The sequence below is a fragment of the Cnephaeus nilssonii genome, assembly GCF_951640355.1.
Source record: "Cnephaeus nilssonii genome assembly, chromosome: 17".
In the NCBI taxonomy this organism is placed as follows: Eukaryota; Metazoa; Chordata; class Mammalia; order Chiroptera; family Vespertilionidae; genus Cnephaeus; species Cnephaeus nilssonii.
Genome location: NC_137088.1, coordinates 3,324,061 through 3,337,984, shown reverse-complemented (window position 1 = coordinate 3,337,984; position 13,924 = coordinate 3,324,061). Strand labels below are relative to the sequence as shown.

The following is a 13,924-nucleotide window of genomic DNA, read 5'->3' as shown; positions in this document are numbered from 1 at the left end:
TCTCGTCAAACACAGACAACAGATGAAGTTACTTTTTCTAAGCTTAACATAAAACGGAGGGCAAAGATGATTTCTTAAGAATGTAAAAGATGGCACGATTGTATTTTTATATCTTGCTCCTCTCTCTTACTCAACAAATAACTGTGTCCGCGGGCCGCCGGTGGGAGTCTACCGGTAGGAACCGGGACACTCTGCCCGGTAGCGGGGAGAGAGAAAGGACTAAGATAGAGGTCTGGTGACAGGGGCTCCGGGGCAATAAAGCGGGGAGGATGGGGGTGTGGAGGCGCGGTTCGCTCAGCGGCGGGCCGGCCTCCCTGGGCGGAGCCGAAACCCTCTCTCTCCTCCCCGCCAGCTATGACAGCAATGGGGCCTCCAAAGATGAAATTAAGGAGAGGTTCGCGCAGACCATGGAGTTCGTGGAGGAGTACCTGCGGGACGTGGTGTGCCAGAGGTTCCCTTTCTCGGACAAGGAGAAGAACAAGCTGACGTTCGAGGTGACTCGGAGGGCTGACCTGGTGTCGCGCCGGCTCCTCCCCGTCTTTCTGCGGGGAGGAGAGGAGACGGTTCAGATCTCCCCCACGGTCCTCGGGTTTTGTCACAGAAAGGGTTCAGCTCGGTTTTGTTCCCACATAAAGTGGGTGCCCGCCCCCGGCCGCCGATGGCCTTGCTCCCCGGGGAAATGCGCAGGTGACCGAGGCGTGCGGGGGAGGGCAGACCTGAGGACTCCGTACATGACCCTGATAAAGACGACGGGACGGAGCACCGTGCTCGGTCTGCCGCAGGGACTCCCCCCCCCCCCCCGTCCCCTCCCCCCCGGACGTCACCCGGGTCCCCGTGGGGTCGGCGTACCTCTCTGCGCGACGCTTGGCCTTTGAGGAGGTGTGTCTGCGAGGCCACGGGCTGCAGTCCGTGCCCCTGTCGAGGGGGACTCGCTCGCCCGGGGCCGTCTTGGGGGTCTGCACAGACCCACCGACGAGGCCCACTCTCATGAGCTAGGTCTCAGAGCAGAGTAGTCACTCTGCAGGTTTTCGTTTGTTATATCTTCTTCCTGATGAAGCAAAGTGAAATTCGATCAGAAACTGTAAGCGAGACGTATGTCTCATCGTGAGGAAGGCGGGACTCGGGCGTTGACGAGCTGGTGTACAGTGGACCCGGAGGACACGGTATTTAATGCCACCTTCCTCTCTCTCTCCATACGATAGGTTGTAAACTTAGCGAGGAATCTCATCTACTTTGGTTTCTACAACTTCTCCGACCTCCTGCGATTAACCAAAATCCTCCTGGCCATCCTGGACTGCGTGCACGTGACCACCATCTTCCCCATCAGCAAGATGGCGAAGGGAGAAGAGAACAAAGGTGGGGGCGGGGCGCTGAGCAGGAGTGGCTGCGCGGCTCCAGGGCAGCCTTCACCCGGGTGTCCTGTCCTTTCTTTTTAAAAAAGTATTTTTTAATATATTTTCATTGGTTTCAGAGAGGAAGAGGGAGGGAGAGAGAAATAGGAACATGAATGACGAGGGAGAATCACGGATCGGCTGCCTCCTGCACGCCCCACACTGGGGATCGAGCCCCCAACCTGGGCATGTGCTTTGATGGGAATTGAACTGTGACCTCCTGGTTCATGGGTCGATGCTCAACCCCTGAGCCACGCCGGCCTGGCCTGGCCTTTCTTCTCGACTTTTCACTGCAAACATTGCAAATATAAAGAGAGAATAGTGCTTTAGACACCCAGAGACCCAAGCTTAGTTGGAGATGATGCACATTTTTACGTTTCCTTTATGTTTATATGTGAGTTCCTGTGTATTCTGCGGAGCCATGTGAAGGGAGGTGGCCAGTCAAATGTGGCAGGTGGATTAGTTCACAAAATGCTCCTGTGGGGATTTCAGCCACCTGTGTCCCTACTCCCGGACCCTAGTGCTCGATGGGCATTAACCTTCTCAGGTCCCCAGGGTCCTGAGAATGGACTGGAACAGAGACGTGTTAAATAGCGTGTCTAAGGGAGCTCATGGCCCGTGCCAGGCCCCTTGGAGCGCTCTGTAGGGGCGTTGCCACGACCGAGGTCTGTCCGGCCCCTCTGGGCAGTCACGTGATGCGGTCCAACCTGGGGCTGGGGAGCTGAGGACCCAGGACGGGGTCATGACCCAGGTCTGTCCAGCCCCTCTGGGCAGTCACGTGATGCGGTCCATCCCCAGGGCTGGGGAGCTGAGGACCCAGGACGGGGTCATGACCCAGGTCTGTCCAGCCCCTCTGGGCAGTCACGTGATGCAGTCCAACCTGGGGCTGGGGAGCTGAGGACCCAGGACGGGGTCATGACCCAGGTCTGTCCAGCCCCTCTGGGCAGTCACGTGATGCGGTCCATCCCCAGGGCTGGGGAGCTGAGGACCCAGGACGGGGTTATGACCCAGGTCTGTCTGGCCCCTCCAGGCAGCAATGTGATGCGGTCCATCCACGGGGTCGGGGAGCTGATGACCCAGGTGGTGCTGCGGGGAGGGGGCTTCTTGCCCGTGACCCCCATGGCCACCGCCCCCGAAGGCAACGTGAAGCAGGCAGAACCAGAGAAGGAGGACATCATGGTCATGGACACCAAGCTGAAGATCATCGAGATCCTGCAGGTAGCCCTCCGCCCGAGGTGCAGGGCGTGTGGGCGGCTGCCTTCGGGGAAGGGGATGGCGGTAAACACCCGGCTCAGCCTCAGGTGGCACTGAGGGGCCAGCCCTCCTCCCTCTCCGGTCCTCCTCCCCCTCCCCCCCCCACGTGCCTGGGCCCCTCCAGGGTCGCATTCCGTGCCTGCTGACAGAGGTGATGTTGGTGGAGGCGGGGAGAGGGACGTACAGGCCAGTGGCTAAGTCGGCTGCCGGATGCTGAAATCGGCACTAAAGCCGAGGGGCTGCCCACACCAGCCTGAGGCTGCGGTGACCTGAAGTCCACGCCTGACGCTGGGCTCGCTCGGCGCTCACGGTGACTGGTGCCGCGGCCCGCAGGCCCCGCCCGCCCAGCGGCCTGGCGACGGGTGGCAGGTGGCGCGCCCTGTGACCGATCTGTCCCGTTTCCGCTTGAACCTGTAGTTTATCTTGAACGTGAGGCTGGACTACAGGATCTCCTGCCTCCTGTGCATATTTAAGCGCGAGTTCGACGAGAGCAACTCGCAGACGTCGGAGGCGTCCTCGGGCAGCAGCAGCCAGGAGGCGCCCGGCAGCGTGCCCGGTGAGTGCGTCCGGGCCGGCGCCAGGCCGGGAGCACCGGTCCATTCAGGGCGTCTTAGACCCGGTCCATTCAGGGCGTCTTAGACCCAGTCCATTCAGGGCGTCTTAGAAAGAGGGGAAGGCGAGCATATTTGGGGGATCCTTGTATTTTGGATGAGATCCTAGGGTTCTTTGGGGCGGGGCGGGGGTGTGTTTGAAGGCGCCCAGAGCCTCCTGGGATGGGGCTCATTGCCTCCCTCCTGGGGGTCTGGTCCGAGACGGCCGAGGGTTCCAGTGTGTGGTTACGTGAAATGTCAAGTAAAAACCAAACAAAAAACTCTCCCAGAAAACTTACCGCCCACCAGCAGCTTTTCCCACCAACCGACATTCTTCCTGCCCAGGAACTGGTGGTGAAGGGTCAGGCCGAGGGTGAAGGGTCAGGCCGAGGGTGAAGGGTCAGGCCGAGGTGGTGGCAGAAATAACCCCGTCCAGGCCTGAGCCCCTCGGCAGGAGGGCGACCCTGAGGGGTCACGGGGAGGGGGGTCCTGCGGTGTCTAGAAAACCGGCCGAAGTGGGGGGCCTGCACTGTGTGCCCGGGCCGAGCTGGCTCAGCCTCCGGTGGGAAGCTCTAGAAGACGCGAGGTTGACCGTGGGCGGGGAGGGGCCGGGCTCGGCGAGGTGGGCCGTGGCCCGTGCTCAGGCCGGCGGCGTCTGAGGCCCGTGCCCTGGTGTTGCAGGCGCTCTGGACTTCGAACACATTGAGGAGCAAGCGGAGGGCATCTTCGGAGGAAGGCGAGTACTTACCAGCCCCTGCGTGGGAGGTGGTCCTGAGCCGGGGTCGGGGCGGGGAGAAGGCCGGGGGCGGCCGGAGTCCAAGTCCTCTCACCGGCGCTCACGGCCCTTCCGCCTGGTGTGCTAGGAGAGCTCGGTCTCTGGTTGAGGTGGTTTGGCTGCTCTCTTTGTGCTTCTTTTTTTTTTTTTTTTTAAGAGATTGTCACTTTTTAAAAGTATGTTTTTATTGATTTTTAGAGAGAGAGAGAGGGAGAGAAACATCAGTGATGAGAGAGAATCATGGATCAGCTGCCTCTTGCACGCCCCCTACTGGGGATCGAGCCCTCAACCTGGCACGTGCCCTGAGCGGGAATCGAACCCGTGACCTCTTGGTTCCTGGGTTGCAGCTCAACCACGGAGCCACACCAGCCGGGCTCTCTTTGTAATTCTTAGTGCTCAGGTCAGAACGATCTTAGCTGGCGTGGGTTGTGTGTGTGTGTGTGTTGCTACAACTGAAAGGGTTTAAGGAGGTGACCCCCAATACACACATCACAAGGTTTGTTTAAATGGCGGGAAATAGAGGCGAAAGGAAAAGGAGCCGACCCAGGCGAGTTGGCAACACCGTCCACTTCCGCGCTGTCCTCACGCTCACAGTGTAGTTAAGAAGAAACAGTTACTGTGTCCAAGGAGCTAATTAAGTCAGGTCACGTGGGGTAGACCAGGTGCTGGACACCCAAGTGGCGGGGTGTCTAGGCCCGTGGTGGGGGGACAGAGGTGTGGGGTGTCTGGGCCCATGGTGTGGGGGAGGGCAGGGGGCGGGGTATCTGGGCCCTTTGGAGGGGAGTCAGGGGGGCGGGGTATCTGGGCCCGCGGTGGGAAGACAGAGGTGTGGGGTATCTGGCCCGCGGTGGGGGGACAGAGGTGTGGGTGTCTGGGCCCGCCGGGGGTGGGGGGAGGGGGCGGGGTGTCCGGCCCGCGGTGCGCGGAGCCAGGGCGTCTGTGGCTCAGCTGCCGCCCCCCCGCGGCCCGCAGTGAGGAGAACACGCCGCTGGACCTGGACGACCACGGCGGCAGGACCTTCCTCCGGGTCCTGCTGCACCTGACGATGCACGACTACCCGCCCCTGGTGTCCGGGGCCCTGCAGCTGCTCTTCCGGCACTTCAGCCAGCGGCAGGAGGTGCTGCAGGCCTTCAAGCAGGTAGTCCTCCCCCCGGCACGTTGTGCATGTGTGTGCACACACATGTATGTGCATACACGAAGTATGCTGTGTGCACGTTTTATTGTGAGCACACGCATGTATGTGCATACACGAAGTATGCTGTGTGCATGTTTTATTGTGAGCACACATGTATGTGCATACACGAAGTATGCTGTGTGCACGTTTTATTGTGAGCACACGCATGTATGTGCATACACGAAGTATGGCGTGTGCACGTTTTATTGTGAGCACACGCATGTATGTGCATACACAAAGTATGCTGTGTGCACGTTTTATTGTGAGCACACGTATGTATGTGCATACACGAAGTAGGGTGTGTGCACGTTTTATTGTGAGCACACATGTATGTGCATACACGAAGTATGGCGTGTGCATGTTTTATTGTGAGCACACACATGTATGTGCATACACGAAGTATGGCGCGTGCATGTGCGTACGTTTTATTGTGAGCACATGCGTTTGTGTGCATGTGTGAATTATGGTACGTGCGTGAGTGTGTGCACCTGTGTTTATGCGTGTGCGCGTGTGCATCTGCACATGTGTGTGCGTGCATGTGCGTGCGTGTGCGTGTGTGTGATCCGCTGTTGCCACTAACGGGCTGCACCCGTCCAGGTTCAGCTGCTGGTCACCAGCCAGGACGTGGACAACTACAAGCAGATCAAGCAGGACCTGGACCAGCTGCGGTCCATCGTGGAGAAGTCCGAGCTGTGGGTGTACAAGGGGCAGGGCCCCGACGAGGCCATGGACGGCGCGTCTGGGGAGAACGAGCACAAGAAGGCAGAGGTGGGTGAGGCCCCCGTGGCGCCCCTGACGGGGGTGGCCGGGCCCCGGAGCAGGGTCCCCTCCTCTGGCTCAGACGGACACGCAGACCGGGCTGTCCTGGGAAACAGGCGCAGACGGTCGGGCCCCTGGTCAGCGGTCTCCTCGGACCGAGCGCCGGAGCCCAGGTCTCCCTTTCAAACCTCGGGACAGGGCCACGCTCCCCGCTGTGTGGCCCGCCACCTCCCACGTCAGCCCAGTGACGACCGTCAGAAGGGGGTGCGGCCGGCGAAGGCCGGGCAGACGCTGCAGCCCCCGTGGGGGTGCTGGCCCGGGGAACGCGCAGGCGCCCCCGAGTGGCTGGAAGCACTCACGCTCCCTCTGCCCTAGGAGGGGAACAGCACGGCCCCGAAGCACGAGAGCACGAGCAGCTACAACTACCGGGTGGTCAAGGAGGTGAGTGCGCCCCGGCGGGCGAGCAGGAGGCGGCCGGCCCACGGTGCTCTCTCATCGTTGATGTTTCTCTCTCGCTCTCCCTTCCTCTCTGAAATCAACAAAAAGATATATTTTTAAAACACACACACACACACACACATATGTATAAAAAAAATAGAGCGCACCCTCGGAAGCTGCCCCACTGACTGTCGGATCCACGCCCCCTGGTGGTTCTGGACGTAGATTCAGTTTGATGCCACCCACAGGGCACCACCTGGTGGAGGCGTTCGCCCCGGGTGAGGCTTTTAATGTATTGGGGTGCCTTTGGCCTCCCTGCCCCCCACCCCCTGCCATCCACCCCCTGCAGTCTAGTTTTCTGAGGTTCATTTCTTCCTTTTTAAAATATTACCTCCAGCTTCATTGAGGTAAAAACGACCAACTTGTGATATCCTTAACGTGTATGTGACGAAGTGACAGATGGACGTGGTGAAAGGATGCCCACGTCACTCCCATAGTCAGCTCCTAAGGTTCCCTGGTGGTCTAGTGGTTAGGATTCGGCGCTCTCTCTCTCATAGTCAGCTCCTTGGGGGGTCAGGGGTGAAGGGTGAGGATGCTTTTACGGTCTTCGTCTCAGCAAATCACAGGCGAGCAGCACCGTGCCCGCCACGCGGCCACCGCGCCACACACAGGCCTTCGGAACTGAGACGCCCCCACCCCTGTCTCCCAGATTCTGATCCGGCTCAGCAGGCTGTGCGTGCAGGAGGGCGCGTCCGTGCGCAAGAGCCGGAAGCAGCAGCAGCGGCTGCTCAGGAACATGAGCGCACACGCCGTGGTGCTGGAGCTGCTGCAGATCCCCTACGAGAAGGTCAGCCGCCCTGCCCCGCCGTCCTCACAGGGTCTCCCCCCACCCCGTCCTCACAGGGTCCAGCCCGGCTGCAAACGAACCTCGAGGCCTTCTCTCCAAGGCCGCTCTGGGCTGGCTTTCCCCACTGAAATGAAATCTTTGCTCCTGCCCGAGGCCAGTGGGAGAATGTGGGCCGGGCTGGCCGCGCTCCGGGGCACGCAGGGCAGCAGCGGGGCCTCACAGGGTGGGCCTAGCGCGGCCTCCAGAGCCCGGGGGAGTCGGTGGCGGGCGTGGCCTGGGCCCTGGCCTCCTGGCCTGAGCTGAGGGCTGCCATGAGGGCTGTCCATGCGCAAGACCTCCCTCGTCCACTGTGCAGCCTGAGCTCAGCCCATTTTCACCTGCCCCCCCCCCCCCCCCCCCCACAGGCCGAGGACACCAAGATGCAGGAGATCATGCGGCTGGCGCACGAGTTCCTGCAGAACTTCTGCGCGGGCAACCAGCAGAACCAGGCCCTGCTGCACAAGCACATAAACCTGTTCCTCAACCCGGGGGTAGGCAGGGCGGCTGCGGCGGGAGGCGGGAAGAGGGAGGAGGGAGGCGGGAGGCGGGCGGCGGGCGGCGGGCGGTGGGCCGGGGCGGCTGTGCTTTGTTGTGTGGTCGCTGAGACTCGGAGCACCAATGCAGCACCCGTTTCCGGGAAACACTGTGATCCGCTCTCACGGGGACTTAGATCTCTCCATCTTTGTGCGGAGAGGGAAGGGGAAGGAGGAGGGTGGGGGGGCCAAGGTGAGATGTGTTCATATATGTCTTTTAGTATATTTTTATTGATTTCCGAGAGGAAGGGAGAGGGAGAGAGAGAGAAACATCAGTGATGAGAGAGAATCATTGATTGGCTGCTTTCTGCACGCCTGCTACTGGGGATCAAGCCCACAACCCGGGCATGTGCCCTGAACAGGAATGGAACCATGACCTCTGGTTCATAGGTCGACACTCAACCCCTGAGCCACATTGGCCAGGCCAGATATCTACATATATAAAAGCCTAAGCCACCATTGGACCATTCGACTGTTAGCTATGACGCACACTGACCACCAGGGGGCAGACACTCAACACACAGGCATGGAAACATGGAACAGACTGATGAATCTCAGAGAAGGGGAGAGCAGGGAAGGCGGGAAGAGATTAACCAAAGATCTTATATGCATACTAGAGGCCCGGCATGGTGGGGTCCCTTGGCCTGGCCTGCAGGAATCGGGCCGAAACCGGTAGTCTGACATCCCCCGAGGGGTCCCAGATTGCGAGAGGGTGCAGTCCAGGCGGAGGGACCCCACCAGTTGATAAATGGGCCTCTAGTTTTTAATAACAGCCCTCATCACGTCTCACTTCAGCCACAGAGAGGTGCTGCCTCTCTCCAGCCCCCTCCTGAGGCAGGCGCAAGGTCTCTGTGTTCATACAAATGCAGAATAATTCCCCTGCAGCACAGCTATGTAACTGTTCAGCTTGTTAAGCATATGTTTTTAAAATATATCAAATACGTATTCTGCAGTTTTTAGCGAAAAACGTGCACACTCTACACGTTGTTTTGCATGTTGCTCTTTCACTTAAGACACCGTGGCTGTGTTTGTAGGTCAGGGGTACGTATGTTTTCCTCATTCGATTTGGTGGCTACACGGCATCCCATTGAATGGCTGCGAGCTTTCTTAACACCATTCTCATGGTGACAGACAGTTAGGCAATGCCTAGCTGTTGGTTTTGCAAGCAGCATTACAAAGGACATGCTTGTATGTGCACACACACACATTCACACACGCACGTGTATGCACGCATATGCACGCAATCACCTATTAGCACAGCTAGAGCTTTGCCGAGAAAGGATTACTGTATTGAAGGGCAGTACTCCCTCTTTGTCATGTTCGGAGAAAGAAAAGGCAAAAGGTAAGAAGTTGAGAGCCCCTATACCTCACCCCAAACAACGCTCAGTACCTCGGTAACTGGGTAGAAAGAATAAAGCTAGAAGACACCAGGAAAGCACCTTCATGACCGTGTGGAACGTGAAGTTTTTTACGCAGTATGCTGAAAGCTCTAATCATAAAAGAAGTTGTTGATAAATGGACCTCTTTAAGAACGTCTGTTTATGAAGTGACACCACCAGGAGCCTCCAGAGGCAAGCCAGGAGGAGAGGAGACATTGCAATGCATACGTCCAGGAAAGAATTCGTGTCCAGAATATATAACAAACTCAGAAAAGTCAGTGAGGGAAAAAACGGACAGCCCCCCTTTTTAAAACGAGCAAACCCCGTTAAAACGAGACCCTCATAGCGGGAGTCATCCACGCGGCCCGGGAATATGACCGGGTGCTCCCACGTGGTGGGTCTTCGGGGAAATCCACGTGAAGTAAGATAGGACTGAAGTGAGAAAGACGGACGAGGCCAGGTGTGAAAAGGGGTCTGGAACAGCCGTGACGTAGCATGTGAGCTGCTGACAGCTTTCGGAAGCTGTTTGGACGGGTCTCCTATAGCCAAACACATTGAAACCCTGCACCCCAGCAATTCCGCTCATGGGCCTAAACCCAACAGAAACGCACACATTAAGTTTCCCGGAAGACACGTATGAGAGTGTTCAGAGCAGCCCTGTTCATAGGTGTAGTAAGGAGAGTGTCACGACTCATCATTAAAACCGGACACTTCCCCACGTGCCCACCAGCAATGGCATAAAGAACTACATTGTGGTGATTCAGTGGCCATAGCAGTGACGGGGGACAGACTACCGGCACCTGCACCAGCACGGATGACAACATCACCAATGTAATTTGGAACAAAAGAAGCCAGAGGGACAAGAATGCATGAGGGTCAAGAACAGGCCCAACGGCCCGGCCAGCGTGGCTCAATGGTTGAGCATTGACCTATGAACCAGGAGGTCATGGTTGATTCCCGGTCAGGGCACATGCCCGGTTGCAGGCTCCATCCCCAGTGTGGGGCGTGTAGGAGGCAGCCGATCAATGATTCTTATTGATGTTTCTCTCTCTTTCTCCCTCCCTCTTTCTCTCTGAAATCAATAAAAATATATATTTTTAAAAAGAACAGGCTAAGTGAAGCTGTGGTTGTAGAAGTCAAAACCGTGGTGAAATGGGGGGCGGGCATCCTTTAGGGGCTATTCCATTTCTGGTCGGGGCGCTGGTGTCCCTTGGTGACCCCTGCAGCCGAGCACGCCTGACTTGTTTGTCTACCTCGCGGCGTGCTCGTTGGGGCTGAAAGGTTTAGGAAGAAGGAAGGCAGTGCAGGAGCGAGGCTGGAGAGAGGCCTTCGAGGGGCAGGCGGTCTGTGTGTGGGCGGACTCGGCTTGTTCTCGCGTGCACTCTGCCCGCCGCTGATGCCCCCCCCCCCACGCCCTCCCTGCCAGATCCTGGAGGCGGTGACCATGCAGCACATCTTCATGAACAACTTCCAGCTCTGCAGCGAGATCAACGAGAGGGTGGTCCAGCACTTCGTGCACTGCATCGAGACGCACGGCCGCAACGTGCAGTACATCAAGTTCCTGCAGACCATCGTCAAGGCCGAAGGGAAGTTCATCAAGAAGTGCCAGGACATGGTCATGGCCGAGGTGACCGCCGCTCCCTGCGCCTCCCCGGGCTCCCTAGGACGCTTAAGTTAGTTAACCTTGACCTTGGAACTGGGCCCTCTGCTGGAGCCATGTGAGGGACTAAAGTAATTGCTCGTGTGCGTGTGCATGCGTGTGTGTGCGTGTGTGTTCTCGCATTGTGAACTTAAACTGCACGTATAGGGCAAGAGTCCAATCTGATCTTTTAACAAATTTTTTAAGAGAGGAAGGAAGAGCCCTAGCCGGTGTGGCTCAGTGGATAGAGCGCCGGCCTGCGAACTGAAAGGTCCCAGGTTTGATTCCAGTCAAGGGCACATGCCTGGGTTGTGGGCTTGATCCCTTGTGGGGGACTTGCAGGAGGCAGCCGATCCATGATTCTCTCTCATCATGGATGTTTCTCTCTCTCCCTCTTCCTTCCTCTCTGAAATCAATAAAAATATATTTTTAAAAATTAGACCCACATTCCTTAAGTGGCATTGCATCCAGGAAGAGAGAGGGAGAGAGAGAGAGAGAAAGAAACTTTGATGTGAGAGAATCTTCAATCGTCTGCCTCCTGCCCACCCCACATGGGGATGGAGCCCGCGACTTGGACAGGGGTCCTGACCGGGAATTGCACCGTGACCTCCTGGTTCATAGGTCGACGCTCACCCACGGAGCCACGCGGCCGGGCGAGAAGAGCTGTATTTTTCATGCCGCCGGCCCCTGCGCCCGTGACGTGAACGCGCTGTGTCCCTGCAGCTGGTGAACTCCGGCGAGGACGTGCTCGTGTTCTACAACGACCGGGCGTCCTTCCAGACGCTGATCCAGATGATGCGGTCGGAGCGGGACCGCATGGACGAGAACAGCCCGCTCATGTACCACATCCACCTGGTGGAGCTGCTGGCCGTGTGCACCGAGGGCAAGAACGTCTACACCGAGATCAAGTGCAACTCCCTGCTGCCGCTGGACGACATCGTGCGCGTGGTGACCCACGAGGACTGCATCCCCGAGGTGAGCGGCCCGCGCGGCCCCTGGTCTCTCCGCGCGGCGCCAGGGTCTGGCCCGGGGGGCCTCGTGGTCTCGGGGTTTGCGCTCATTCGCTGTGAGGTCTCTGTGGGCTGAAACGGCGTTTGCTCGAGTGTTGATTTGGGGCAAAAGGAACAAGGGACGTGGGGGAGGTTTGTTTTCCTTCTGTGTCCTTGAGACGCGGAGACCCTGTGGTGCTTCCGCTCTGAGGGCCAGTCACGCAGCCTGTGAGCAGAGAGGGTTGGATCCGCACGAACGTCTCAGAAATGCGTTCGGAGTGGGTTAAGGTTCGGTTCCTATGGACGTAAGCCCGACCCTGTATGTTTATCCTGTGAAAGGAACGGTTGCGTTACAAAAATAAGGAACAACAGATCATAAAATATTTAGGAATAGCCCTGGCCAGTGATGCTCAGCGGTTAGAGCGCTGGCCAGAAGAATCTCAGGTTTGATTCCCAGCTCAGGTGGGGCGTGAGTGGGAGGCAACCAATCCATGTGTCTTTCTCCCATCAATGTTTCTTTCTTTCTTTCTCTCTCTCTCTCTCTCTTCCCCTATCCCCCTCTCTCTCCCTTTCCCCCCTTCCAGTCTCTCTAAAAATCAATGGTAAAATATCCTCAGGTGAGGATTCACAACATTATTCTCTTCCAAAATCTCTGTGTTTTTAAGTTTCATAAATGTGAATTTTCAATATAAAGAAATCAAGGGCATGACATCCGGCGGGGAAATGGAATGTGTCCGGGTCGTTCTCACTATTAAGATGGGGCGGCGATCGAGTCCCCGGGCACTGAGTTGGCCGTTCACGAAGCCTGTGTCCGCCCAGGTCAAGATCGCCTACATCAACTTCCTGAACCACTGCTACGTGGACACCGAGGTGGAGATGAAGGAGATCTACACCAGCAACCACATGTGGAAGCTGTTTGAGAACTTCCTCGTGGACATCTGCAGGGTGAGCTTCCTGGCGCGGAGGAGGCCGAGCTGACGTGCACGTGTGTGTGTGTGTGTGTGTGTGTGTGTGTGTGTGTGTCCCCATGTCCGTCCGCCCGTGTGTCTGTCCGTCCCTGTCCCTGTCCGGGCATGCCTGTGTAGACATAAGGAAAACAGTCTCCTGACGTCCCCCCGCTAATTCACGGCACGAGGAGGCAGACGCGGCTGCTCTGCTTTCACTCGTCGCGTCTCCCCCTCTCACTCTCAGGCGAGACTGGGTTTGACTGGCCGGGCTTCAGGGTCGGCAGGTCATTTCTGGGTCTCGTTCCCTCCTGGGTGGGTGATGTGCGAGTGACCCCCGGGGACACAGTACATCGGATTGTAGGTCTCCTTGCCCTTGACAACACGTCTCTCCTCGGGGCCCCTCCCCGAGCTGGAGCCTGGATGTCACAGGCCTGTGTGTATGTCATCTGGAGCCAGACTGGAATTCAGGCCTCCTGTCCCTTTAAATCAGGGTCAGGGCTCGGAAGTTTCCTATCACTGCCCTCCCTTCAGGGAGAGACCCTGACCTGCAGGCCTTCCCTGTGTGTAAGGGGGGGCAGGAGTGGCTGGGGGCTGTGTGCAGGCCTGCGCAGGCGTGTGTCTAAGGGTGCGGCCGCCCCGCAGGCCTGCAACAACACGAGTGACCGGCGGCACGCGGACTCCATCCTGGAGAAGTACGTGACCGAGATCGTCATGAGCATCGTGACCACGTTCTTCAGCTCCCCCTTCTCCGACCAGAGCACCACGCTGCAGGTGGGGGGAGGGGCTGCAGGTGGGGGGAGGGGCTGTAGGTGGGGGGAGGGGCTGCAGGTAGGGGGAGGGGCTGCAGGTGGGGGGGCCGTTAATGGGCCTGAGCAGGGGATGCTGAGGCTGGCGCTGCGGGAGGCGGGGGTGGCGTCTGGTCTGCACCGTGGGTGTGCCCCCACCTTCCCTGGCAGAGCCGCTTGTGCAGGAGCCCGGGGTCACGACGTGCCTGAGAGCGTTCTCCATACCAGAGGGTGACGGTGGTGGTTGTCTTCTTAAAATGCCCGCTTTTCCCTCTCCCCTGCTCTGTGCCTCCCTCCAGCCTTAGAGACGCAGTTAGGTGCTAGCCCGTTACCAACACTTTGTAAAAGTCCTGGAGCCTCCGTGGTAGCTGCTGGGGGAGCCTGG

General features: G+C 58.3%; 1 protein-coding gene across 1 annotated transcript in view; it reads left to right on the top strand.

Annotated features, from left to right (window-relative positions):
• ITPR1 (inositol 1,4,5-trisphosphate receptor type 1) overlaps positions 1-13,924 on the top strand; it is a 175,367-nt gene that overhangs the window by 92,307 nt on the left and 69,136 nt on the right. Inside the window, exons 22-35 of the mRNA XM_079795762.1 lie at positions 353-494; positions 1,203-1,356; positions 2,422-2,609; positions 3,063-3,201; positions 3,917-3,971; positions 4,983-5,148; positions 5,782-5,952; positions 6,319-6,384; positions 7,091-7,228; positions 7,633-7,758; positions 10,606-10,806; positions 11,542-11,793; positions 12,627-12,752; positions 13,397-13,525. Of these exons, the coding sequence (XP_079651888.1) occupies positions 353-494; positions 1,203-1,356; positions 2,422-2,609; positions 3,063-3,201; positions 3,917-3,971; positions 4,983-5,148; positions 5,782-5,952; positions 6,319-6,384; positions 7,091-7,228; positions 7,633-7,758; positions 10,606-10,806; positions 11,542-11,793; positions 12,627-12,752; positions 13,397-13,525 (2,053 nt within the window). The remainder of the gene's footprint in view (positions 1-352; positions 495-1,202; positions 1,357-2,421; positions 2,610-3,062; positions 3,202-3,916; positions 3,972-4,982; positions 5,149-5,781; positions 5,953-6,318; positions 6,385-7,090; positions 7,229-7,632; positions 7,759-10,605; positions 10,807-11,541; positions 11,794-12,626; positions 12,753-13,396; positions 13,526-13,924) is intronic.